Source organism: Arctopsyche grandis, chromosome 4, assembly GCF_051622035.1.
Source record: "Arctopsyche grandis isolate Sample6627 chromosome 4, ASM5162203v2, whole genome shotgun sequence".
Classification (NCBI taxonomy): domain Eukaryota; kingdom Metazoa; phylum Arthropoda; class Insecta; order Trichoptera; family Hydropsychidae; genus Arctopsyche; species Arctopsyche grandis.
The window spans coordinates 24,127,600-24,154,771 of record NC_135358.1 but is presented as its reverse complement, the minus strand read 5'-3'; the positions used below and the strand labels follow the sequence as shown (position 1 = coordinate 24,154,771).

At 33.4% G+C, this 27,172-nt stretch overlaps 4 protein-coding genes across 5 annotated transcripts; all 4 read right to left on the bottom strand.

Annotated features, from left to right (window-relative positions):
- Positions 1–199: 199 nt before the first annotated feature.
- Positions 200–5,626, bottom strand: LOC143910938 (von Willebrand factor-like). Of its 2 annotated transcripts, none has more exons than XM_077429587.1 (5): positions 4,888–5,581; positions 2,462–2,623; positions 2,184–2,375; positions 1,934–2,107; positions 200–952 (listed from the first exon to the last, which is right to left on the bottom strand). In XM_077429587.1, the coding sequence occupies exons 1-5, from the start codon at positions 4,946–4,948 to the stop codon at positions 696–698; spliced, it is 846 nt and encodes a 281-aa protein (XP_077285713.1). In that variant the 5' UTR covers positions 4,949–5,581; the 3' UTR covers positions 200–695. The 2 variants fall into 2 exon arrangements, with proteins under 2 accessions (XP_077285713.1, XP_077285714.1); XM_077429588.1 differs by having other exon boundaries at positions 202–1,469; positions 4,888–5,626.
- Positions 4,888–9,395, bottom strand: LOC143910936 (uncharacterized). Its single transcript, XM_077429585.1, has 4 exons — positions 9,104–9,395; positions 8,826–9,026; positions 6,140–6,310; positions 4,888–5,788 (listed from the first exon to the last, which is right to left on the bottom strand). The coding sequence occupies exons 1-4, from the start codon at positions 9,189–9,191 to the stop codon at positions 5,256–5,258; spliced, it is 993 nt and encodes a 330-aa protein (XP_077285711.1). The 5' UTR covers positions 9,192–9,395; the 3' UTR covers positions 4,888–5,255.
- Positions 9,396–10,151: 756 nt separating this feature from the next.
- On the bottom strand, positions 10,152–18,615 carry LOC143910805 (zonadhesin-like). The gene is made up of 18 exons (XM_077429401.1): positions 18,426–18,615; positions 18,147–18,347; positions 17,689–17,856; positions 17,190–17,384; positions 16,896–17,102; positions 16,641–16,820; positions 16,027–16,221; positions 15,776–15,949; positions 15,495–15,662; positions 15,231–15,404; positions 14,810–15,043; positions 12,620–12,766; positions 11,842–12,036; positions 11,561–11,761; positions 11,286–11,459; positions 11,013–11,180; positions 10,749–10,922; positions 10,152–10,441 (listed from the first exon to the last, which is right to left on the bottom strand). Exons 1-18 carry the CDS (start codon positions 18,499–18,501, stop codon positions 10,182–10,184), a joined length of 3,291 nt encoding a protein of 1,096 aa, XP_077285527.1. The 5' UTR covers positions 18,502–18,615; the 3' UTR covers positions 10,152–10,181.
- Positions 18,616–23,396: 4,781 nt separating this feature from the next.
- Positions 23,397–26,488, bottom strand: LOC143910939 (zonadhesin-like). The gene is made up of 5 exons (XM_077429589.1): positions 26,320–26,488; positions 25,562–25,756; positions 25,313–25,486; positions 23,820–23,990; positions 23,397–23,732 (listed from the first exon to the last, which is right to left on the bottom strand). The coding sequence occupies exons 1-5, from the start codon at positions 26,393–26,395 to the stop codon at positions 23,533–23,535; spliced, it is 816 nt and encodes a 271-aa protein (XP_077285715.1). The 5' UTR covers positions 26,396–26,488; the 3' UTR covers positions 23,397–23,532.
- Positions 26,489–27,172: the final 684 nt, after the last annotated feature.

The window sequence follows — 27,172 nt, the reverse complement described above, 5'->3', positions numbered from 1 at the left end:
AATAGAAAATAGTCAGTGATCGATAATATATCTTACTGATCAAATCAATGAAGTTACTGACTAAATAAACACGGGCTATTTTATTACTGCAACCCCACCACTACGAATTCATGTGGGCCATTATTGTCAAGTATTATTTCTAATATATAAGACTGTTTTATAATTTTAAGTTTTTTTTTCTATAAATATAAACAAATTTTATACATATTTTATATATTTCTTCTATTTTTTATAACTTGGGATTATCAAAATATGATATTATTATTGCGGTATTTTTAAATGTTCCTAAGATTATTTCGTATTTGTTGATCAAAGCTAAGCACTAGATGAAACATACTTTATTTATGTACGAAATATTAATAGATGAAGATTTGTTTTAAGTAGGTGAAAAAGTGGTGAATTTTTAATTTAATTTAACTAAAAATATGACATATAAATAAAGTGATTAGTTTTGACCTGCTATAAAATTTTTATTTAGAAATACAATCTTAATTTGTCTGGATAAATGTTTAGTCTGTTACATATGTGTATAATACATTTGTATTTAAAACTGACTTATCTAGAATTTATTCAATATTTTAATATGTTTGGTATTGGATTTTTTAATATTGTTATATGGTTTTTTAGCTAATTGTACAATAATAAACTTGGTTGAATTAAAAATTTTGAATCTAATTTATTTCATGATTAAAATTTTACATGTGCTGCAAAGTGAAGCACATGTTAATATCGATACAGTTATCTCCATTCCTTACGTATCCTTCATCACAGATACATCCAGGTTTGCAATTTTGGGCAGGAATGGATTGAGAATTGAGACATGTGCCTTGGAATTCAGGCATGCATGTGGTATAATGCTGATTCGGTCCACAGATTGAAGATGGTATTATGTTTGATGAACTCCGTGAGATTTGTGGACTCACTGACCTTGCTACCATTTGAGGCCTAGCCGCTGAAATGAAAAGCAATCATATGTATATATAAATCATTATTTTGAATTGTAAAACTCGTCTAAGAGGATAGATTTTAGGACCCTCGTCACAATGCTCAATAGGTAGTTTAATTTGATGTATGTATGTATATACATATGTACATACTTCTCTATGCATTTGGAATTATGAAAAAAATGAAAATATTGAAAAATTTGAATTTATTGTGTCGTTTAAGTATTACAAATATTTTTTTGTCGAAGTAGTAAGCATTTTGTGTTTAGAAAACAATTTGTACACGTTAAAGTTCAATTAATTTCAATTAAAAGAAATAGTAAAAGCATTCTTGGTATTTTATACAACGGCTTCGGAATCGCACATATGCGAATTTGCAAGTGCAACCAGGTTTACACTCTTTAGCAGGAACAGGTCTGGGGAATTGACAGGTTCCTTCGACTTCTGGCAAGCAAGAAGTTAACACCTCTCCTGAGCCACATCGTGGTTCCTGTACCATCGCTTTCGTTTGTAACTCTGGTTTAACTAAACGCAAGGCAAGAAAAAACCATACGAATACAAGGTTCTAATTAGCGTACAATTCATGTTAGGCGAGCCAAAAATAATCGCCAATAAAACTTATCATTGAATATTTTAATTTACTTCAATTCCGTCAAAAAAATCATTCAAGTTTGAATACGTGACATCGAAATGTATGCGCAACAGAAAAAAAAAATCGAATGTACATATGCATATGCAGCAGAGACACTTATCGATTACAATAACGTGCAGTTTCCAATGAATTCGTTAGTATATAATATTATAATATAGTAGTTTTAAATATTAAATTATGAGACGTTAAACCAAAAGATTGCTCTAGGATAGTAAAAAAGAATTTCATACAATTTGGTTGATTGTTTAAATTTTTTGGTACGAGATCTTGCAGTTACATACAATACAATTGATTCCTTTTGGCTCACCTAGTGTGAAATCATTATATTTCAACTTACGGCAATTTTCGCGAAGAATGCAAATACCGAGGTAATTTTTCACGAATCCATCTTTGCATCGACAACCTTTTAAAAAGCACGGTGTAAGTCGACAATTTGGATCTGGAACACTTGTGCAAGTCTCTTGACAAGCAGCTGGACAATCAACGGCTATTTCATTTGGATCCTTACAGCCTGAAAAATTTGAATTACGTTAGCTCCCGGCACACTACAAGATCAATACTATAATCGAATCGATATACATATGTACATGTATCTGGAGTCATGCAAATGTTTCCAATTCTAACCAATCCTGGTTTGCAGACACAACGAGGTTGGCATTGAAACTTGGGTGGTTCAAAACAATCAACCGTTCGGTTGTTGAGCAAATATTCGCAATCGTCATCTAATTTGCAATATGCTGGACAAGGATTATATTCTTCACCCTCGGCACATTTCAATGCTTCAAACATAACAAATTGGATTTAGTATATAAATGTAATCGCCATTATATTGTTGAATACACAAACTGTTGGATTCAATATTTACGACAAGTCTTGATGTCGATGCAATTGTTATTTTCGTCTCTGACGAATCCTCGTATGCAGAAACAGCCCTGACGACATGAAGTACCACAGTTCGGACTTGGATCGTAGCAAGTACCATCACAAGTACCACAGTCGTTATATACCTCGTTTGCACCAGAACATGCTGCCGAAAAACATGATGTTGTTATTATTTTTTTTAATTATTTAGTTAATACTAAATTTTTAAATTCTGTCTTCGATTATAACATTAAAACCGACTAAATGCTTTCTCACCCAATCCTAACTTACTTAATTTATCTATGTATTGTAAGTTTTAATTAGCAATTTGCTAATAAATAAATAATCACTAAATTGAAATATTATCTTATTTATAAAACAAAGACCGTTCGTTATGTGTGTGCAATTTATTTCTGATTGGCGGTCATTAAATCTATATATGTATACACGTATACATATATAAGTTTGTCTGTCACGTATGCGTTCCTATACCATTCAACCAATTGCAATGAAATTTACTAGTTTCTGTAAAAAAAAATCCCCAAAAACGGGAACGGAAACGGGAAAAACGGGAATGAATGGCATTGCATGGCAAATAATTTCAAATCAGTTTGCAACCTACGTTGTTAGGGTAAAATTAATAAACAATTGAATAATCGAAAAAGTGTTCGCCGCCTTCTATTGTTTTTTTTAGTCAAGTCAAGTCAAGTTTACCGCCTGCGTTTTCCTGACAAATGGGAACGGGAACGAGAACGGGAATGGGAACGGGAACGGGAATTGGATGCGTTATTGTGGCATTGCAACGCATGCCGGGTTCAGCTATTATTATATAAATTTGATTCAAATGATAAATTTAATAGGATAACAAATTAATATTTACTATTAGATAAGCCATTTTTAAACGGTTTATATTTCAAATATCCAGCGAAGCCTAGTGGAACCAGTAATTATCAATATACAAAATAAGAGCGTCTTGAAAGTATCAATTCGATAAAGATGTTTAAGAGGGCTGGACACCAGCGGCTTGTCCATACAAACGTATTACACTTCTCCCTTCCTCAATTGTGGCACTAGAGAAATTATTTTTTAATATGCTATGGATATCCACCATTGGCATGCATCTGTGTTTTTATTTTTTTGATTATTAATTTTTTATAGGAGCTAGGACCCGCCAAACATATATAAAATCGCATCTTTTTTACACCCACGAAAAGAGTCCAGCGTGTTTATTTAACGGTCGATTTAAAAAAAAAATACGCGCACAGTTGCATATAAAATATCTTTCTCATATCGATGATGAATTTTTTTTAAAAATTGATCCAGTTTCGGTGGAGAAAATTGGAGAATACGAAACCTCAATTTTGTCAATTTAAAATACGTATTATCTGGTCTGTGCAACTGTCGCATTCACTCAATATATATATTGATATATATTGTCGCATTCACTCAATATATATATCGAAGAAAGGAACAGCAACAAAATTAAGGTTTCTGGTGTACAGCCCTCTTAAGGAACTGGTCTGGAGACTCCCCAAAACTGGCGTTTAAAGTACGTGCGACAAAGTATCAGTTTTCTTTTCGAACCTTAGTAATTGACGAAACATCCCATATGAGGCTTTTTTAATGTAAAATTATTTTATTTATTTATATGATCACGTGAATTGAAAAAAATAATATACTAAAACCGAGCTTAAATTAAAAGAATACCTTAAAAAATTGGTAAAATTTACGATTTTCACAAACTTGAATAGGCTGGCGGCAGTGCAAATATATTTTTTAGAATTTTTATATATTTTTACGGATTTTCCATGATACTGAACATCTTTTCGACCGTGTTTCTAAATTCCAAAATTCACTGTACGTTCCTTTTCGATGTACCCTATTCTATCACATTCTATTCTAAAATTTCTTGAATTTATATTTTTAAAATACATACATAATATAATGTATTACAGTCAACGAACAACTCCTCGGCTATTTATTGCCTGTAAAGTAATGTGCACTTGTTCATATTGATTCGCAATATTGATTTATGTTTCAGTATACAAGTGTGCTAATTTTTCACTGTGTAATTATGTATAACCTTTTGCATACTATTTGTCTTAGCCGCGTTATTTATTTAATTCATTCAATAAAAAACATTCACAACAATTTATAAATCACATATACAATTTATAATAAGTATATGTATAATATATAATATCTTTATTATACATATATGTATGTATATACATGCATATGTACATACATACATATGTACATACTTACTGTAATATGTATTATTAAAAAACTATTGTTCATTTACTTCTACATATGTATATGTATGTATGTATATCAACTTGTTTTCACGATTAAAACAAATCTATAGAAAAAGTTGAAAATTCGTTAAATATTATATATTAATTATTTAATTGAAATTTTAACACTTACATTGAGAATACGCAATTGCAAATGAACATATAAGCGTTATAAAAAATAAGCTTTTGTCCATTTTAAATGGGCAATTAAATTAGCCTTATCAAGTCACTTTAAGAGATGCACTGAGTGATAGATGGTAACTGAAAAAAAAGTCGTTAACAATGATGTTTATACAATAGTGGATTCGGCAGTATCACAGTGGCGTAGTGGGGATACCCGCAGATTTATGAGTATGGAAATGATTTTTTTACAGTTTATTATTTGATCAACATGATAACATGTAATATGTGTATAATGTATTAAAATAATATAATAGTAATATGTGATTTTTTAATAATATTTTTAATCATTGTTCAAGGTTTATTATGGGAGTTTTGTATTTAATTTGGACATGATTTAGGCGGATTTATATTAGTTGGTGGAGAGTTTCCTTGAGCTGTTTGTTTGAGTGGTTGCAAGGGTTTTTTTTCAGGTAGAGGTGAGTTGCTTGGTGTTGGTGGTTTTAGTGGTGGACTGTTAGCTGCTGGGGGAGAATTTTCTGGAGTTAATAGTTTCAGAGGTGAAAGAGAATTTTCTGGTCGTAGAACATTAGGTGGGGGAGAAGAATTTCCTGGATTTGATAGTGTAGGTAGAGGATTTAGTTCAGCCAGCCTAGGAAGTTGAATAGATTTTGTAAATGGTAGAGAACAATTTCCTGGATCTGATAGTTTGGGTGGTGGAGGAAGTTCCCCTGGCTTGAGAAGTTTTCCTGGTCTTTTTAGTTTTCCTATGCGTGTGCCGTTGTTTCCTTGTACATTTTTTGCCAGACAAATATTTGCGCGTGCTCCTGGTTTTGGAAGATTTTTTACTGGCTTATTTTTGCATCCAACCGATTCTAATGGTTTTAAAATTCGAGCCAATTCCACTGTCCGAGCTAAAATATAATATTCAATAAATAATTTGATATTTTTCTGAAGTCTAATAATATAACATTTCTTTCTTCGTAGTTATTTTTACAAGCTTTTTATTATTTATATTTTTATTTTTCAATATTTTAAAATGCATAAATAAATTCATATATTTTAGAGACATTTGGAGATAAAATAATATTTTATGATTGATGGCGAAAGAAAATGTCTGTATAAATTAAATGTTAAATTGTGAATTACATTTGAACAAGTGTTTTTTTCTTCAGTACACGAACCACATTTTCGACATTACTTCGACGCACTAGAATTATTTATTTATTTATGTAGGAAATTTAAAAAAAAAAAATTTCACTCACGGCAATCTTTGCGTTGTATACACGCATTTTCGTGTCTGACGAAATCGGATTTACAACGGCATCCCTTCTTGAAACAGGGGACTAATGTACAGCCTGGAAATGCTGGACCCAGACACGTATCATCACATTTTGCTGGACAACAGGTCATTTCTTCATTTTGACCAGTGCAACCTAAATAAATGTAATATTAATTAAAAATATACGTTTTAAAAATGGCGGATTCACTGATCTCAGGGCAAACCATCTTAGCGCCGACCTTTCGGCGCAGAAAACTCAGCGCAACGACAATTCAGCGCATGGACTATTCAATTTAACAACAACAATTTAGCGCAAAATCATTTTTTTCAATAAGTTTTAAATTGGTTGAAATGCACGATATGGTCACCCATTGAAATGCATGATAATTTAAATCAATGGTCGATAAATACGTCAATACATACATACGTATACGCGTACATTTTAGATATGAATAGCATTACCCATGAAGACGAGCTTGCGAACCTTGGTCTAGAATCCGTTAATACGTAAGATTTTTTGCTGTGTATCCTGGTGTGGAAACTCTTTTTAACACATAGGATACCACGGGCTATTGCTAAAGAAACAGGCGTGCGGCGGGGAGAATTTGCGCTAATCTTTGCATAAAACTGTAACTGTTTAAAATGTCATATCTCTTTTACCAGTAAACGTATAAAAGTGAAATTTGAAATGCAGTTTCGTATGGACTATCTTAAAATTTCGTAATTGTAAAATCAGTAAAAGTCAAACTGTGAGTCGCGTACTAATAAAATAAATAATTAAAATGTGTATAAATATGGCAAATATACATATTTTATAAATAAACAAAAAAAATGTAGCAGCAGTGAACCTTTGTGTAACAAAAACAACAAATGTCGTTATTTGAAACCTATAAATACAATGCAGTCAGATGCAATTCCATATGCGCTTTGGAATTGCCGACATCGAACAAGGTTAATCCTCTTTCGTCATAAATAACAATATCAGTGAGAGAATTTTAGGACATCGGCAAAATCTAAGAGGAACATAAAACAGATGTGAGAAAAAAAAAGGTCCCCCCAAAATGTGTTTATTACCTAGTGCAGTGGTTAGTAACCAGGAGTCAAGTGTAGGCAATAAATTACCGAAGAAATATAAAAGGGCACATAGTAAACAATGGTGATATTTTCTTCAGAACATGAATATAAAAAAAAATCAAACATATTTATTCAACTAAAAACACAAAAAAAGCATTCACCCAGCAAACTGCACCCCTTATGTAGATATTCACATTTGATTGATTGGTAGATATTTCCACAATATTTATTTAAAAGTTTCCTTTATATTATAATATATTATCGATAAACTCACTTAATGGTTTTTGATAGTATTACATATTTTTATTATTTACACACACACACGTTATTTAAACACAATATGAAATTCATACACTAATGAAATTTTCGCTGGTTTCGAACCTCTGAGAAGGTCGATGACGATCTGTTCTATTATTTTTACAAACCTCCTATACGCTTTAGTTAAATAAAATAAAATTTGAGACATCTTCGGCATAACCAAAGAAATATTTTGTAAATTTAAAGAAATATTTGGTACATTTCCTATAGTCCAGTTTCTAACCTTCTAAATTTTTCAATATCGACTTTTTTTAAATTATTTTAGTTAAATATCACCAACGACATCTTTTACTAAGCCCCGATATGAATAAATTACAAGAAGTACGAGGTTCAACGTGTTTTTTCTTTATATGAAGTAGGAGTGACGCAACGCACAAATTTGTGCGCACGGTAGCCAAAGGAAGTTTTTCAAACGCACAAATTTGTGCGCACGGTATCCTGTGTGTTAAGAAATATTTTTTGCGGAACTCAGTTGAGAAACCCTGAATACGTAGGATTTTAAAACATAATTTTTGGGGGAAAAAACGAAAGCCAAAGATTCTCCCATTTTTTATCAAAAGCAAAGTTAATAATGACGATTTGCGAGCCTTAGTTAAGAGACCATGCATACGTAAAAGTTTGGATAGCTAAAAAAATTGAAAAAAAAAATGCTGTCCGGTTTAGAAACCCTGCTTAAAAATAATTTTTTGAAGTTATAAATAGTATCAAATAAATTTATTCGCATTTATGAAATTATCATAAAGATATGGCCGAAAATTTCAATACAGTGATTATTTTCGAAAACTTATTGAAAAAAATGATTTTGCGCTGAATTGTCGCTGCCCTGAATAGTCCATGCGCTGAATTGTCGTTGCGCTGAGTTGTCTGCGCCGAAAGGTCGGCGCTAAGATGGTATGCGCTGATTTGTCGTGCCACCTTTAAAAATATATGTATATTTTACGTCATGAGCACTGAATATTTAAATGTTGAATTTTTTTTTACAATTTACAGTTCTGATTTTCAATTCTAAATTCCTTTAGCTTTTAGTAAAAATACCACTATTTTGCCTATTGACGTTTCAAAATCGACACGTCGAATGGAATTGATACGGGATTTGAGATAACAACATAAGATCTGACATACATATATGTATGTACATAAGATTCATAGGTCGGTTGATCAACTTGGAGGATCATAAGATAATTTTTAAATATTATTTGGAGAGCGGCTGAACAGAATTTCAAAACAAAATTCATTTAATTTAATTCTTTATTGAAAAAATTGATCAGTAAACTTACAATTTTCAGCTAGAATGCAGTTTTTATCAGCATCTCTCACAAATCCTTCTTTGCAATCGCATCTAGGAGTGCACTGATAGTCAACAGGTTGAGGTGGACAGTATTTTTTAAATCCTCCAAAAACAGCATCGCAATCGCTGTCTGATGTACCATATTTGGGACACGAATTCAATATCTCGTTGGGACCGCAATTTAGACATTCTACAATAATTTCAACACAGGTATACACATTACATATTCAAATTAATAATTTCAATTGAATCACTGACATAACTTACGCGCGTCAACAGTTTTCGTAATAATCGACAGGAAGGAGCAAAACGACAAATACGACATCAAGAAAAAACGCACATTGATGATCATCATGATGTTGACTGCTGATTCGCTTTGCAAAAATCAACAATATCGATGTGGAATATTAATGATACTAAATTTTTGAGCACTTGTGCAACTTTTATACATGAATGAAGGTAACATATCAGGTGTTTATCGTATTAGAAAGAATATAACGAATATGATTCCATCTATATACATTTTTTATATATATTTAAACAATATATTATCGATTGAAAAAATGATAATAAATAGTTTTATAAAGTGACAATAGGTGTCAGTGGTGGTCTTAAAAATTTAAGAAAAATCGACCTTGTATGTACATACATATACATATATACATATATGTATTATGATTATTTCTTTGAATAGGTACATACATACATATGTATATTATATTTATGCATTTTTCGAAATCTATTAAACTTCTCTTTTATTGCATATAAAAATTAAATATAGTAGACCATCAAGGGAAGATATTATTTCTAGTTCATTAAAAATTTTGAAAGCAGTTTCAAGATGCATTTTTACAATTAACACAAAAACGTTTTGAATTATTAATTCATACATGCTTCTATGTATTTGGGTCTATCAGTTATGCCACCTCCACCCAAGTATTATTAAATAAGTACATTAATTAGCTATTAAATGCGAAAAATAATTGTTAATAAATATTTTCGTAACCAAGCTGACGTAAGCGCATTTTAATATTATCGTTTCAGCTGGCCGTTTTGAATTTCGATTATGTGTGGAACACTCAAATCCTATATACACACAATGAGTAAATACATTTTATTTGTGCAAGTTTAGATTATACGTTTGAAATTAGTCAAGCCACACTTGAACATACACACATTGCACATTAATTTTAATTAATTTACTTGTATAAGTTGATTTAATGTCTAAAATGTATAAAATCTATGTACATATTTTTTAGATAAATAATAAGAATATCCAATAAATTCATAAATTTATTTAATAAGAAATATAACATAGTTTCATTAATTATTTTAATTAATATTATTATTTTTTATAATGAGTTTTGCAGTCCTTTAAAGTAATACATTTCCCGTTGTGTCGAACATATCCAGCCATACATTTGCACCCGGGTTTGCAATGCTTAGAAGCGATTGTGATACGGTCTGCACAAGTAGGTTCCTTTTCTGGTACACAGGTCGTATGCATTTCAAAAAGTCCACAAACTATCGGTTTTGAACTTGTATATGGTTTTGGAGTTGTAGTTGTAGGTGTTGTTGGTTTTGGAGTTGTAGTTGACTTTGGAGCTGCAATATTTAAAACATTAATTGTACATATTAATATAAATACTCTGTTTTTTATTTCGAAAAATGAAAAGCAGATATAGAAAGTAATTTAAAATTTAGAAATTGGGTTTCTTTTCAAGTTAGATTTCTAGCTTGAAGCATATGTGTACATAAATTGTATAAATACTGTCTTTTTGTACTTTATTTGGTTAATTGAACGTAAGAGATAGAACTTAGTGAAACATTGAAAATTTTGGCTGTTTTTCTAGTTCGATTTCAGCTTAAAAAAAATAATGTCTGATTTGAAATTTGTATACGTAATACTTACGACATGATTTTATATCTACACATTTTTTGTTGGAATCTCTAGCGAATCCACTTTTGCAGAAACATCCTTGTATGCAATTTTTTTGAAATAGACACGCGGGGGTCAAATTAGCACAAGATGGGTCGCAAGTTCCACATTCTTTGAATTCTTCGTTTTGACCAGTGCATGGTTTAGCTTTAATTCAGAATGATAAAATTGTACATTTTAAACGTAAAATAAACTTAAAGTGAATGTAACGGTATATAACAATAGCTTAAATCTTACGACAGGTGTCAATTGGAATACACTGTTTTTTATTGTTTCTGATGTAGCCATCTTTGCAGAAGCATCCGGATACGCATTGGAAGGTACAAATTGGTGTCCTATTATCGCAAGTTGGTTCACAGGCTGTTCCACAAGAGCTATACACTTCGTTTGGATTGCTGCACGATGCTATAGTTAACATAAGTGATATAAAATGAATAAAGTTGAAGGGAATTTAATATAATTTTAATCTGTCTTGTGAACGTTATAGCATACAAAATGTATGGTACTTACGGCATTTTTCTTTGAGTATGCAAGCTCCAGAGCCGTTCCTCACGTATCCTTTTTTACAACGACATCCCTTTGTGGAGCATGGTTGAAGCTGGCAATCGGCTGCTGGTTTCGATTCGCAAGTATCATCGCAAGGTGCTGGGCAATCAGTTAATTCTGAATTTTGATCGGTACAACCTGAAAAACAGGCAACATGTGTACATATACACATGTACATAAATTAATATAAAAAAATAAATGCTTTAGATTATCGAAAAAAATGTTGGTTGTCGACTTACATTTTTTCATTGTTACACATTCTCCATCAATTCTAACTAATCCTGTCTTACAATCACATCTAGGTTGACATTGAAAATCTATGGGTGGAGCAGCACAGTCCCTTATAAAACCGAATATCACGGATCCACAATCGTTATCAAATGTGCAATACCCAGCACACGGGTTCAGAACTTCGTTTTGTTTGCATATCAAAGGTGGTGCTAAAAAATTATATTTAAGTACGAAAAATCGAAAAATAGTTTTATGCTAGTCGTCATATATGTACATAATATGTACTTACGACAATCTTCCTTTTTGACGCATTTGTTATTTTGGTCTCTGACGTATCCGGAAATACAGTTGCATCCTGCAGGACATGGGAATGGAGCACTACACTGAGGCTTAGGCCCAGAATCGAAGATTGATACACAAGTTTCTGGACATGGGTCTTTGCATGATACGTAAACTTCGTTCGGTCCTGAACATAGTGGCTTAGCTTCAAACAAAAAATATATTTATTCATATATGTATGAATGTATATATATATTTATTTAAATCCATAGATGTATAGGTACATATATTAGACCGGAATGAAAAACGTGAATTTCAGATTCACATCGATGGACCTAGCGGAAAACTTGCGTGGATCAAAGAATCGTCAAATGAAAAATTTCTTCGATTTTAAACATTTCTTATGCCTCCAACCAATGTATATTTATAACTTGGACACAAAAAATGACGAAAATATTTACAGAATATTAGAAATTTTTTAAAATACCTACATATTTTGACATTTAGAGTTAAAATATGACACTTTGGCCTATTATTTTCCTGAAAATTCGTATTTTTTTATATTTAAATTATAGATACATAGCCAAGGAAGCTCTCAACGACTTTTGTTCTTCAAAATAATCATAAAAATGACGATTTTCTGGAAAGAACGCTTTTCCCATACAGACACTCGTTACCCTTTGTATGGGGATAAGTCGAAACGGTGACTTTGATTTCTCGTTAATCAGTCAAAAAACTTTTTTCATTTACGTTAGGTTTATAATTTAATAAAATATATTAATACTTACGTGGATCGTATACGGTAGTGGCCAGCGATCTCGAAAAATATAAACATAGTGGTATTATAATAATCGAAATACGCATGTTTGTGCTAATGGCAAGTGATTGCCGATCAACTTTCAAACGATAAATGCGTCGTGTATATTTTACCTGGTTAATTTATCGATGTGGAATTTTAGCTTTATTTTTATTGCGAGCTACGTCGTGATGTGTTAGCATGTGTTTTTATTATTCGTTTATGTATGTATTATATAGCTTGTAATGCTCTTTTATATTCTAATTGATTTATACTGAAAAAAACTGGCAAGATATAGTTGAAAATTAATTTATATATCATCGTATTTTTTTGTTCAACTGACTACTTAATCAAAAAAATCATTAATTAATCATAAGCTGCATTAATTTTCCATTTCATCGTATCTGAAAAAAAAATCTCCAAGTCAAATTTTCGCATGATTACAATACTTCATCTATTGTTACTATGTATGTATGTAGATAAAGTAAATATAAACATGTAGATACATACAACGGTTCCTTCATTAAATTGGCTAAAAACCCATCCTTTCCACTATGTCACCTCTATTTGAGTATGATTTATGTACAATAAAATGTATGGATTTATGTACAATAAAATGTATGTACAAGTTTAAAATTCATAGATGTCTCGTTATTTTCGAGTTTACCTGTTAGGCCTTCCTGGTATATATGTATGTAAAATAAATAAATAAATATGTACATAATTACATGTTGTTTAACTATATTTATGTTTCGTCCATTGGTGTCAATTGTATGTCAATGGAAGAGGAAATTATTACGTTTTGCAATTGGGTACATAATGATATATTTTAATATAAAGTTTTAAATATTTGTTATTATATTTTTTTAGTTACTTTTTAAATAAAAAATGGTCTTATTTTACATATATCAAATTAAAAATCAAAATATTATAACATTATGTAAATGTATGTAGTTTAACATTCATTCATTGAAAAGCATGTCTTTGAATAAGATTTTTTTAGAATATATTTGGGTATACATATGTATGTACAAAAATTAATATACATAATTGGCGAATATTTTTTTGCAACGACAACCAGTGGCGTGCCGTGACTCTTATAACAAGGAATTAGGTATGGACAAAAATATATATATACAAATTTAATATTTGAATTATAATAATTCGTCTTGAAGGGATGAGCCAACATAAGGGTTGGGACGATGCTTTTTGCATACACAATCAGAGAAATGTTATATTAATAGAAGGGGCTTTAGGCGTCATATTGTTGACGATTGTCCACAGACAATCCTAAATAATTTTAGCATCAGTTGTATTTGATGCTTGGTGCTCGACGTAAGTCCGATAAAAACATATCTGCTTGTTTATATTACTCGCAAGATGGGAAAGCATCGGTAAAAATTGCACAATGCATTCAAAAACACACAATAAACAACATGGGATACATTTTTATTAGTAAATTGTTCCGATTGTATTCCGTGCTTTGTAGACGTACCGCGTAATATTGACAACAATTATTTATTCGTAAGGGCCCTTTTATTATTATTACATTTCTCTGTACACAATAGTTTACTATTGTCAACCAAGTTTTTTTGGGTTATAAGAATGAACACAAAAAAATAAAAACCAAAAATGATGCTCATATATGGTTATAAATATTTCAAAAATTCCAAACATACATACATACTTTTAAATAAAAATAAATTGTGCATTTTAAATGTACATACGTTTTGTATTAAATATGATGTAATATTAGCATGAAATCAACCTGCCAGTATAATAAGTTAATGGTAATTTAATTTTAATAAACGTATGTACATATGTTCAAGTGTTTCTAGACTAATTTAAAATGTATAATCTAATATTGCATAAGTGTATTTAATCACTATTTGTATATGTATAGGATTTGAGTGTTCCACATTCTTTAGACAAATTAATACGAAATAATTGAAATTCAAAACGCCCAACTAAAATGATAAAATTAAAATGCGCTTACGTTAGCTTGGTTTTGAAAATATTTGCAAAAGATTTATTCGTCGCATTTAAAAAGGATTTACTACATATCATAATAGTACATGTATATACAATTTCACAAAACAATATATGCATTAATTTCGTTCATTTAATAAAACAATTGTACTAGTTTCAATTAATATTTTTAATTAATAATATTATTCTTTACAATGAGTTTTGCAATCCTTTACAGCAATACATTTCCTGTTGTCTCGAACATATCCAGGCATACATGTGCATCCTGGTTTGCAACACTTTGAAACGATTGTGTTATGGTCTGCACAAGTAGGTTCCTTTTCTGGTACACAGGTTGTATGGGTTTCGAAAAGTCCACAAACTATCGACTTTGGAGTTGTATATGGCGTAGACGATGTTGTTTTTGGAGTTGTAGTTGACTTTGGAGCTGCAACAATTGAAACATTAATTGTATAAATAATCTGTTTACTTATCTATGTTTTATTTGGATAAATGAAAAGCAGAAATAGAAAGTAGCTTTAAATTGAAAAATTTGGTTTTTTTTTTTTTGTAATTTAGATTTCTAGCTTAAAAAAATAATTCTTGTGATGTACTGATTTGAAATATGTACTAACGACATGACTTAACATCTACACATTTTTGGTTGTAATCCCTAGCAAATCCACTTTTGCAGAAACATCCTTGTATGCATTTTTTTTGAAATAGACACGCGGGGGTCAAATTAGCACAAGATGGGTCGCAAGTTCCACATTCTTTGAATTCTTCGTTTTGCCCAGTGCATGGTTTAGCTTTAATCCAGAATAATAAAATTGTACATTTTAAACGTAAAATAAACTTAAAGTGAATGTAATGGTATATAAAAATAGCTTAAATCTTACGACAGGTGTCAATTGGAATACACTGTTTTTTATTGTTTCTGATGTAGCCATCTTTGCAGAAGCATCCGGATACGCATTGGAATGTACACATTGGAGTTTTATTATCACAAGTGGGTTCACAGGCTGTTCCACAAGATCTGTATACTTCGTTTGGATTGCTGCATGAAGCTGTAGTTAACATAAGTGATTTAAGATGTATAAAAGTTGTAATCAACTTGATATACTTTTCATTTTAACTTGTGTTGTGAACGTCCATAGCATACAAAATAAATGGTACTTACGACATTTTTCTTTGAGTATGCAAGCTCCGGAACCGTTCCTCACGTATCCTTTTTTACAACGACATCCCTTTTTGAAGCATGGTTGAAGCTGGCAATCAGCTGCTGGTTTCGATTCGCAAGTTTCATCGCAAGGTGCTGGGCAATCAGTAGATTCTTCATTTGGATCGGTACAACCTGGCAAACAATAAATATGCATATAAAGGAGAACCGACCTATTAGATTAATCGAAAATTTGTTGGTTATTGTCTTACATTTTTCGACCGATACACAATCTTCATTGATTCTAACTAATCCTCTCTTACATTCACATCTAGGTTGACATTGAAAATCTTCAGGTGGAGCAGCGCAGTCTCTTATAAAGCCGAATACCACGGATCCACAATCGTCATCAAATGTGCAATATCCAGCACATGGGTTCAAAACTTCATTTGGTTTGCATTTTGACGCTGGAATTTTCATAACATTACATTTTTATTTAAATATTATACGTAATAAGTACAAATTTATATTTTAATTTAATTATATATTTTTAATTTAATTATATATTTTTAATTTAATTATATAATTATAATTTTATTTTATTTTAAATTATATTTACATATTGTAACGTGGGAACATGGGAAAGAGTATCCACTGTCAAAGTGTATTTGTGGGTGAACAATAGAAACTCCGAATTAGGCTAACGGAACCCAGTAAGTGCCCGAAAAAAGGATTCTCAAACCCGGGCGAGTGCGTTCAATTTACCAGGGTAGACCTGTACATGCCTAGACAATATATACATAAATGGATCGGGGAAGCTATCATGTGCAACATGTCCTTTATAAGAAGATACACACGGTGTGTGTAAAAGATTATATGAACTTACGACATTGAGCAATGGGAATGCATTTTAATTTAGCGTCTCTTGCAAAACCTGGTCTGCAGGTGCATCCTCTGAATAAACACATCCGAGCACATGGAAACTTTCCATGCGTTTCCAAGTTGTCACATGTCAAAGGACATGGATCTGGACAATCAACCATTATTTCATTGGCATCGTCACAGCCTTTTAAAATTCAAACATAAGATTAGAATGATTTCCATAATCAATATCATTGAAAATTAAGGTTATAACACTTACAGTCTTCTGGTTTTACACAATTTCCGTTACTATTTCTGTAAAATCCTGAAGCACAGTCACATTGAGGCACACAAGGAAACTTCGGAGATGGAGGACAATCATTTGTTGCGTTTTTCATGTATTCTGAACATGTTTGTATTACTCCTGGTATGCAAGGTTTTCCACATAAATTCAGTACTTCGTTTGTTTTGCAAATCAGAGGAGGTGCTAAAAATAATTTTCATTTTATTTAAAAAATAATTTTATGCTAGTCGTCATATACATATGTACACATGTATGTCGGTATGTACTTACGACAATCTTCCTTTTTGACGCATATGTTATTTTTGTTGCTGACGTATCCGGAAATACAGTTGCATCCTGCAGGACATGGGAATCGAGGAAGACACTGAGGCTTAGGTCCAGCATCAAAGATTGATGCGCAAGTTTCTGGACATGGGTCTTTGCATGATACGTAAACTTCGTTCGGTCCAGAACATAGCGGCTTAGCTTAAAACATAATATATACGTGTACATATATACATATGCATATGATAATGTATGTAAATTAGTTTAATCGTTTTTTTCAGCTGTTTATGTATCGGTTAAGCGTATTAAAGCAATAAATAATTGGAAATCGTGACGCACTCATAAATTATATAAGTAAACACTTTGATGTATGTGTATGTATAAATATATATATATATATATATATATATATATATATATATATATACATATATATATATATATATATATATCAACTCGTGGGAAAGAATTGATTTTTAAATGTATAAATAATATTTTTACTCACGACACTGATTAATGGGAATGCATTTTCCATTGTTTAGAATGTATCCTGTTTTGCACTGACATCCTCTAAGTTGACAAGCGTCTGAACAACTGGCAGGAGAAGGTTGATCACAAGTCGGAGGGCAAGGGCTTGGACAATCTACCACTTCAGCATTTGGATCATCACAACCTAAGAAAATCGTTAGTGGAAAATTATTAATAATATTATGTTATAAATGATGCTAATATTTTGGCACAAAGGGCTTAGACTATTCTTATTTTTTTTCTCATTATTCCAAAATATATGGTTGTAATTGTATCTAGTATGTGCTTTTCTACATTTTATACAAACCCTATGGATATAATGGATATAACAGGAGTGATTAAAAGCAAAATAATAATAACAAAACTTTAAAACTTTAGTTAAGTGAACAGAAATATATCGAATATACGTTATTGTATTTATTTGAAACCACTTACAATTAATTGGATTTATACAAACACCGCTCTTACTCCGAACTAGACCTGAAGCACAACGACAACCGGGTACACAAGGTGTCCCAGGTGGTACTTCAGCACATAAGTACTGAATATTGGTCAAGTACTGTTCGCAATTAGCTTCTGGTGGACACGGACGTGGACAAGGATCGATAACTTCGTTCGCTTTGCATACTAGCTTAGCTGTTGAAATGTACGCTAGGTTTATATTAATCACGCAAGTCGAAAATTTTATATTATAGACATATTATTATTACTTACGTGGGTTGTATACAGAAGTGGCCAACGATTTTGAAAAATATAAACATAATTGTATTATAATAATAGAAATACGCATGTTTGTACCGTGGCAAGTGATTGCCGACCAACTTTCAAACGGCAAATGCGTCGTGTGTATATTTTTCGTGGTTCATTTATCGGCTTTGAATTTTTTTATTGCAAACAATGTCGTGACATGTTTCCATGTGGTTTTATTATTTATTTTCGTGGATAACTTGTAATGTGATTATTCAATAAATATGTTTTTCGTGTATTAATTTTAATTCATGGTAAAAATATACACATAAATATTTACATATGTACATACATACATGGATACATGTCAGCATATATATTTTTATATTTTATGATTATGTTTCATACGTTGACATTACCAATTTTGTGAGAAAAAAAACTTAGGATATAATTACATTTCGGAATTAGGTACATATGTATGTATGTATATGTATTTGAAAGATTATAATGAAGCGACACATTTTAGTAATTTTCAATATTCGCTTTACGATATGAAAAATAAATAAAAAAAATGTGGTTTTATTTAAAATGTATTTATTTAAAAATCAAAATGTTATAAAATTGTGTATACGTAGTTTAACATTCGTTCATGCATGTCTTTGAATTCGAATTTTTTCGAATATATTTAGACATACATACATACATATATGTATGTATGTACATCCTGGTTTGCAAACTTTTGCATGATTCGGAATTATGTCGTGACATGCTGCCTCCTTCATTGGCAGTGAAGGTTTCGTTTTGTCCACAAATTATAGGTCTCTGAGTAAGAGTTGGCCTTGGACCTGAAATTGATGATTTTCATATGTTATCTCAAACGACATTCATTTTATATATGTATTATATGTATGTACTAGCTGAACCCGGCATGCGTTGCAATGCCACAATTAGGCCTGCAATTCCCGTTCTCGTTCCCATTCTCAATCCCGTTCCCGTTCCGTTCCCGTTCCGTTCCCGTTCCGTTCCCGTTCCGTTCCCGTTCCGTTCCCGCTCCGTTCCCGCTCCGTTCCCGCTCCGTTCCCGCTCCGTTCCCGCTCCGTTCCCGCTCCGTTCCCGCTCCGTTCCCGCTCCGTTCCCGCTCCGTTCCCGCTCCGTTCCCGCTCCGTTCCCGCTCCGTTCCCGCTCCGTTCCCGCTCCGTTCCCGCTCCGTTCCCGCTCCGTTCCCGCTCCGTTCCCGCTCCGTTCCCGCTCCGTTCCCGCTCCGTTCCCGCTCCGTTCCCGCTCCGTTCCCGCTCCGTTCCCGCTCCGTTCCCGCTCCGTTCCCGCTCCGTTCCCGCTCCGTTCCCGCTCCGTTCCCGCTCCGTTCCCGCTCCGTTCCCGCTCCGTTCCCGCTCCGTTCCCGCTCCGTTCCCGCTCCGTTCCCGTTCCGATCCCGTTCCGTTCCCGTTCCGTTCCCGTTCCGTTCCCGTTCCGTTCCCGTTCCGTTCCCGTTCCGTTCCCGTTCCGTTCCCGTTCCGTTCCCGTTCCGTTCCCGTTCCGTTCCCGTTCCGTTCCCGTTCCGTTCCCGTTCCGTTCCCGTTCCGTTCCCGTTCCGTTCCCGTTCCGTTCCCGTTCCGTTCCCGTTCCGTTCCCGTTCCGTTCCCGTTCCGTTCCCGTTCCGTTCCCGTTCCGTTCCCGTTCCGTTCCCGTTCCGTTCCCGTTCCGTTCCCGTTCCGTTCCCGTTCCGTTCCCGTTCCGTTCCCGTTCCGTTCCCGTTCCGTTCCCGTTCCGTTCCCGTTCCGTTCCCGTTCCGTTCCCGTTCCGTTCCCGTTCCGTTCCCGTTCCGTTCCCGTTCCGTTCCCGTTCCGTTCCCGTTCCGTTCCCGTTCCGTTCCCGTTCCGTTCCCGTTCCGTTCCCGTTCCGTTCCCGTTCCGTTCCCGTTCCGTTCCCGTTCCGTTCCCGTTCCGTTCCCGTTCCGTTCCCGTTCCGTTCCCGTTCCGTTCCCGTTCCGTTCCCGTTCCGTTCCCGTTCCGTTCCCGTTCCGTTCCCGTTCCGTTCCCGTTCCGTTCCCGTTCCGTTCCCGTTCCGTTCCCGTTCCGTTCCCGTTCCGTTCCCGTTCCGTTCCCGTTCCGTTCCCGTTCCGTTCCCGTTCCGTTCCCGTTCCGTTCCCGTTCCGTTCTCGTTCTGTTCCCTTTACCGTTCCGTTTTGCTTTCTTCAGTTGGCAGACGTCGCGTTTCAAGTAATGGTTGGAGTTAGCGGACTTGCTTGTGATGATTGGAGATCAAACAACGTCTTTTCAAAGCCGTGACCTCAGAAACCAACTGCTTTTTGTCGTTACCAACAAACAAATTTCCTTAACTACATAATGGCGCTTCATAATTCCCGTTCCCGTTCCCGTTTCTCGATGCGTTTCGATGAATGTTTCAGTTTCAAATTAATACTTAAATTAAATTATAGTAAAGTATAGGAACGCATAAGTGACAGACAGACAAACAATGATTTATATATATATATATATATATATATATATATATATATATATATATATATATATATATATATATATATATATATATATATATATATATATATATATATATATATCATCATCATCATCATCATCATCATCATCATCATCATCATCATCATCATCATCATCATCATCATCATCATCATCATCATCATCATCATCATCATCATTTACAGCCATTCGCCATCCACTGCTGGATGAAGGCCTCTCCAACACGCTTCCACTCGTCTCTGTTTTGCGCAACACTCATCCATCTCATTCCGCACATTTTCCTAATTTCGTTCACCCATCTTCCTTGCGGTCTTCCTTTTACTCTTTTGCCTTCTCTCGGGTACCACTCAAGCACTTCTTTTGTCCACCTTTCGTCCATCCTCCTAGCTACGTGACCCGCCCATTGCCATTTCAATCTCTTCACTCTATCCACTATGTCCACTACCCTTGTCATATTTCTCACCCACGTGTTCCGCTTCCTGTCTTTCCTCGTTATGCCAAGCATACAGCGTTCCATACTTCTTTGAGTGCATTGGATTTTATTTTGCATCTTGGCGTTCAGTGTCCAAGTTTCACATCCATACGTCATCACTGGCAAAACGCATTGATCAAAGATCCTTTTCTTCAGGCAGAGTGGCATTTTTGATTTAAAAACAGCATTCATCCGTCCAAATGCACTCCACCCTAATTTCATACGTCTCTTTATCTCTTCATTTTTACTACCAGACATGTCAATTATTTGACCTAAATATAAATAATTATTTACTACTTCTACTGGTTTATCATCTAAGGGGATGCTATCAGGCATGCAATAACTATTGAACATTAGTTTAGTCTTATCTACGTTAATTTTTAATCCTACTTTTCTACTTTCCCTGTCCAGCTGTGTTAGTCTGATAAGTAGGTCAGCTGAATCACGAGCTACTAAAACTATATCGTCTGCGAACCGAAGGTGACTCAAAAAGCGACCATTGATGCTTACTCCGGCTGTATCCCAATCCAATTTCCTGAAAACTCCCTCAAGCACCGCATTGAATAACTTGGGCGAGATTGTATCTCCTTGTCTTACTCCTTTTCCTATGCTAAATCTATCTGTACCTGAGAAAATTTTAACCGAAGCTGTGGCATTCTTATATATTGCAGCTAACAGTCCCACATAGGGTTCCGGCACTCCCTGTGTTTGTAGAGCGTTAAGTACTGCATTATGACTAACTGTATCGAAGGCTTTCTCATAATCGACGAAACCTAGGCACAATGGCCGTTGATATTCGTTGGCGCGCTCGATTAGTTCGCCAACTACTTGGAGGTGGTCCATTGTGCTGAAATTTGCCCTAAACCCTGCCTGCTCTATAGGTTGGTTCTCGTCGAGGATATTCTTCAGCCTTTCTGTAATAACCTTCGTGAAGAGCTTGTAGACCGCTGAAAGTAAACTAATGGGTCGGTAGTTCTTGATATCGCTTTTGTCTCCTTTTTTGTGTATTAAAATGATAGTTGCGTTATTCCATCCTTCTGGAATAGCTTGGTTCTGGATGCATTTGCTGAAAAGCCTAGCTAAGATATTAATTAGGGGGGGGCCGCCACATTTTAGTAAGTCAATGGGAATATTATCTTCCCCTGGGGTTTTACCGTTTTTTGCAGTTTTTAGCGCGGCCTCTACTTCGCTAGGCAATACTGCAGGAACCCTTTGGCCGTGTGTCGATTCCGGAGCGGGAAATTGACCGTTGTTGTTCTCGTAAAGTTTTGCATAGAACGTATAAACTCTGTCTATGATCTCTTCTCTATTCCTAATTATTACTCCGCTCTCTGATCTGGTTGCGATCATTTGGTTTTTGCCTAAGAAAAGAATATATATATATATATATATATATATATATATATATATATATATATATATATATATATATATATATATATGTACTTTTAGGTGTTAAGTACTTTTATCTATTAGTACATACATATTGGCTTAGTGGTAGCGTATATATTTAGCACCACTGGGGTCAAAGGTTCGAGTCCTCGCCACTGCTGGTTAGATTTGGGGGTTTTGTGACTCCAAATCGATCGTTTCTCTATCAGAGTTTACCAATTTTATCTGATCATTGCTGAAACGGTTCCTGAAAATTGGTATTAGATCTAATCCTGTTGTCACAAAATCTGCCTGTGTATAATTTGTAATAATTATACACGGTAATCTGAAATCTATAGATATCTCTATAGACATCTTTATAATTTCGTATTTATTATATGTATAAAAATTGTATACAAAAAAAATCTAAAAATAATCCATAGATGTCTCTATGATTATTATTTCTGATTAATTGTTATATGCTATATATTCTGATTGCATATGTATTTATTACTGTATTTCTGATTTCTGATTGTTTATGTATTCTGTATTTCGTTAACGTACACCCGTCGCATTGGAGCAAATCTGTAATAGCGAGTGTATATTGAATTGTAACAATAAAATAAAATAAAATAAAATAAAATATGTAAAATTAGATTAAACAAATATTCTATTATAAAGAGCTGATTTTCTGAAAATGTTCACGGAAATAGATAAGGACACATGTGATATCACACATAGGATAATCAATTATTATTAAATAAATTATTTATAGCATGCAAATATTTATTTATTTCTTTTTTCGTTTACAGTCACGACGAGCAATACACACTTTATTATATCGAACGAATAGATTATCGCATGTGCATCCTGGTTTGCAGTAGTTTGGATGAGCTGGAAGTATGTTGTAGTCGGTACAAGAAGCTTCTTTCCACGGCACACAATCCGTGAAATGCTCGTTAACATTACAAGGAAAAGGTGTAATTGTAACTGAAATGACACGATATACAAATATTAATTGGTTTTTTTAATGATCATATTTTTTTAATTATCGTATCATTATTTATTAATATTCACCGCAATTTTTCGGATCAATGCACTTCCTTTTATTATCTCTGACGAATCCTTTGATACAAAAACATCCCTTTATGCATCCAGTTTGAGGACAAATAATATTTGGATTTTTACATGTAGGATCGCAACTACCGCATTCGTTATACACTTCATTTTCACCGCGACATATTTTCTCTAAGATAAAATTAGAAAAAATAACTAACTTAAGAAAAAATTGGCGGTATTAGTATGAAATTCAATAATATACATACATACTGGGGTACATGTATGTATGTACCCAAGTATCACAGGTCCTTGTATCAAAGATGGCAAAAAACACCTTACATTTTTTCCATAAAAGACAAGTTTAATAACTAAGATACTATATGTATTTCACAAGTCAGTTTTGATAAAAATCTGTTTTTAAAGTTAATTTTGAACCAAGTTTAGCCGGTTTTGACAGTCACAATTGTTAATTACGGATTCCTAAATGACTAGCAGAAAAAAAACATTAAAACATATGAAATTCCAAAAAGCGCCTTTGGCCATCGTGGATAATAAGGGCCTCACATATATACATATGTACATTAAAGTACATACGTATATCAAAAACAGTGAATTTTGGAATTTAGAAACACCTCTAGGTGTAAAAGATGTTCTGTATCATGAGGTATCCGTAAAAATAATAAGTAAAATCTTCCATTTACATATATTATTAGGCGAATTGAAAAAAATAAACTACTAATACTAAGCTTAAATTAAAAAAAAAAAACCTTCGAAAATCGGTATGATTTTCAAAAATTTAAATGGGCTGATGGTAGTGCATATTATTTTTTAGAACTTTTATATTATTTTTTAAGGTTTCCCCTTGATACAGAATATTTTTTCTATAATAACCCTTAAATACGACCAACTTTAACGATCTAATCTTAAATGAATAAAACCAACTCTGAAAATGTATCTGGTTATGATTTCACTGAAACGTCAGTGAAAATATATTTTCACTTGAAATATAATTTCACTGTGACATATGTATATGTCTGTCACGTATGCGTTCCTATACCACTCAACTGATTGCGATGAAACTTACATGAGTTATTGTGTGCATGCCCGCACACGATGTTTTCTGTAAAAAAATCTCCCAAATACGGGAATGGCAAAACAGGAATGAGTAGCATGGCAACGCAATAATTACAAATGTTTTCGCATCGCCCTCTCGTTGTTAGGGTAAAATAAACAAACAATTGAATAATTTCAAATGTGTTCGCCGCCTGCGTTTTTCCGACAAATTATGATTACTGTAATTTAATTTGATTATTAAGTATTAATTTGAAACTGAAACATTTACTTATCGAAACACATCGAGAAGCAACAGCCAAAACGCTGGATAAGTCAGATTACCACGACGTTAACTAGGGAGTGGGAAAATGGGAACGGGAATTGCATGCGTTATTGTGGCATTGCAACGCATGCCGGGTTCAGCTAGTATAACATAAGATATGATGTTTATAACATACTGCAATCTGCCTTGAGTATGCAATTCTTCATAAAATCCCTCACATATCCTGCTTTGCAACGACATCCTTTCAAGACACAAGGAGTTATTTTACAGTTTGGTGCTGGTCTCAAATCACATGTGTCGTCACACGGCACCGGACAATCGATAGCTTCTTGATTTGGTCCAGGGCAACCTGATTTCGATTTTTCCAAATTTGATTATTAAATCGAATCGTTTGATAGTTAGAGTTTAAAAATTATCAGCTTACATAAATCGGGTGAAACGCATTTTGTGTCAATTCTGACGAATCCCGGTGCGCAAACGCATGCAGGTCCACATTCATAGTCTGGAGGTGGGGGTGCACATTCCCTTACAGCTCCTGTCATTGCATAGGGACAATCAGGTTCAGGGTTGCAGTATGTGACACACGGATTTAAAACTTCGTTTTCATTACAAGTAATTGCTGAAATTTAGAATTTTGGATAAGCATACGTACATATGTACATAGCATACATAAGCATACGTACGTATGTATGTATGTATGTACATATGAGCCGTTATACTTGAAAGTGACTGAAGTCTAATTTTCAGTTCCAAAACCATTATTTCTGTTTGACTTTATTCAAAAATTTATCACTTCAATCAATTTGATATTTCCAAAATTTCGGAAAAGCAGAATAAACGTATTACAGGCCACCAGCATTTTTAAATATTGTTAAATACAAAACATTAGATATATTTAATGTTTTGCGAGATATATCTCGAAATGAAGAAAAGTGGACTCATGCCACTTTTAATTATAACGGCTCATATGTAAGTCATGTTATAATATTGAATGATTTTACATATGTGTATTAAAATGCAAAAATTTGTATTTCTTTTGTTCATTGAAATACATGTTCATGAAATGTTTAAATATCCCGAAGGTGATCGGACTAGAATAATGATAATTATATTGTATATACATATGTACGGAGATGATTTCATTAATTTAAATTACGAATAATTGAAATCGGTCTAGCCTACCTTTTACATAATTGATGTTTTCAGAGAATATTGCAACACAATAAAGTGCTGCTATAGCAAAAAATGTACTTATCATGCTGGATAGTACATATAGCAGTAGTGTACTTTGAATACAGAATGATTTTTTTAAATATTACGTAGCTTTTATATGTTTCATAAAATATTACATGAGATCTGTTTTTGGACAAAAATTTTTACTCGTAAATTTTTACACAATATTTATCTTTAGATAAATATTGTGCCTTCATTTTGTGTAAACTTGTTTTTACATACAAATTATTTCTTATTTGAACAAGTGTATTATTAATGTACTCTTCTAATAATATATCATTTAAAATGGATATTTATCTACATATTTATATGTGATGCATATAAATGTATGTACATTAGGGCAGGGCCAAAGAGAGAGGGGAAAGGGTATGAAAATAACCCGGGCCCGGCTTTCGAAGGGGGCCCAGGGCCCCCGCAAATAATATGTATATTTTTAGCAAAAGTATAAAAGCATTATTTGGTCTTTATACTCTTAGGGTTTTTTGGACACTAAGCAAAATGGTATAACTGTTTTCACGTAACGGATTTTACCTACTTAAGGCATAATAAAATTTAGGGAAAGATCCGTTCTGGTGTTCAGAATAGTCATTTTCTTCGTCACAATATCAAACACAAAGTAGTAAAGTAACCCTTGGCCGATTCAAGCAGGTAACAAGCGGACAGTTAAAAGTACGAGATTAGTACATTTTTACATCGATAATTAAGATAAAAATCTTTCACATTTACCTATTTGCTAATTTGCTATGAAACTTTTAACTTAAAATTGCAAATGCGGTGCACGTTCCATTCCTAGAATAATTCA

Coding starts and splice junctions, on each gene's coding strand:
- LOC143910938 (XM_077429587.1), bottom strand. CDS start 4,948: ATGGACAAAAGCTTATTTTTTATAACGCTTATATGTTCATTTGCAATT. Junction 2,624..4,887: donor TGCAATTGCGTATTCTCAAT/GTAAGTGTTAAA, acceptor GTTTTTCGGCAG/CATGTTCTGGTGCAAACGAG. Junction 2,108..2,183: donor TTGCATGACTCCAGATACAT/GTACATATGTAT, acceptor CAAATTTTTCAG/GCTGTAAGGATCCAAATGAA.
- LOC143910936 (XM_077429585.1), bottom strand. CDS start 9,191: ATGATGATCATCAATGTGCGTTTTTTCTTGATGTCGTATTTGTCGTTT. Junction 9,027..9,103: donor TACGAAAACTGTTGACGCGC/GTAAGTTATGTC, acceptor AAATTATTGTAG/AATGTCTAAATTGCGGTCCC. Junction 6,311..8,825: donor CTGCATTCTAGCTGAAAATT/GTAAGTTTACTG, acceptor ACATTTATTTAG/GTTGCACTGGTCAAAATGAA.
- LOC143910805 (XM_077429401.1), bottom strand. CDS start 18,501: ATGCGTATTTCTATTATTATAATACAATTATGTTTATATTTTTCAAAA. Junction 18,348..18,425: donor CACTTCTGTATACAACCCAC/GTAAGTAATAAT, acceptor ACATTTCAACAG/CTAAGCTAGTATGCAAAGCG. Junction 15,405..15,494: donor TATTCCAATTGACACCTGTC/GTAAGATTTAAG, acceptor TCTGGATTAAAG/CTAAACCATGCACTGGGCAA.
- LOC143910939 (XM_077429589.1), bottom strand. CDS start 26,395: ATGATAAGTACATTTTTTGCTATAGCAGCACTTTATTGTGTTGCAATA. Junction 25,487..25,561: donor ATGCGTTTCACCCGATTTAT/GTAAGCTGATAA, acceptor AATCGAAATCAG/GTTGCCCTGGACCAAATCAA. Junction 23,991..25,312: donor CATACTCAAGGCAGATTGCA/GTATGTTATAAA, acceptor ATTTTATCTTAG/AGAAAATATGTCGCGGTGAA.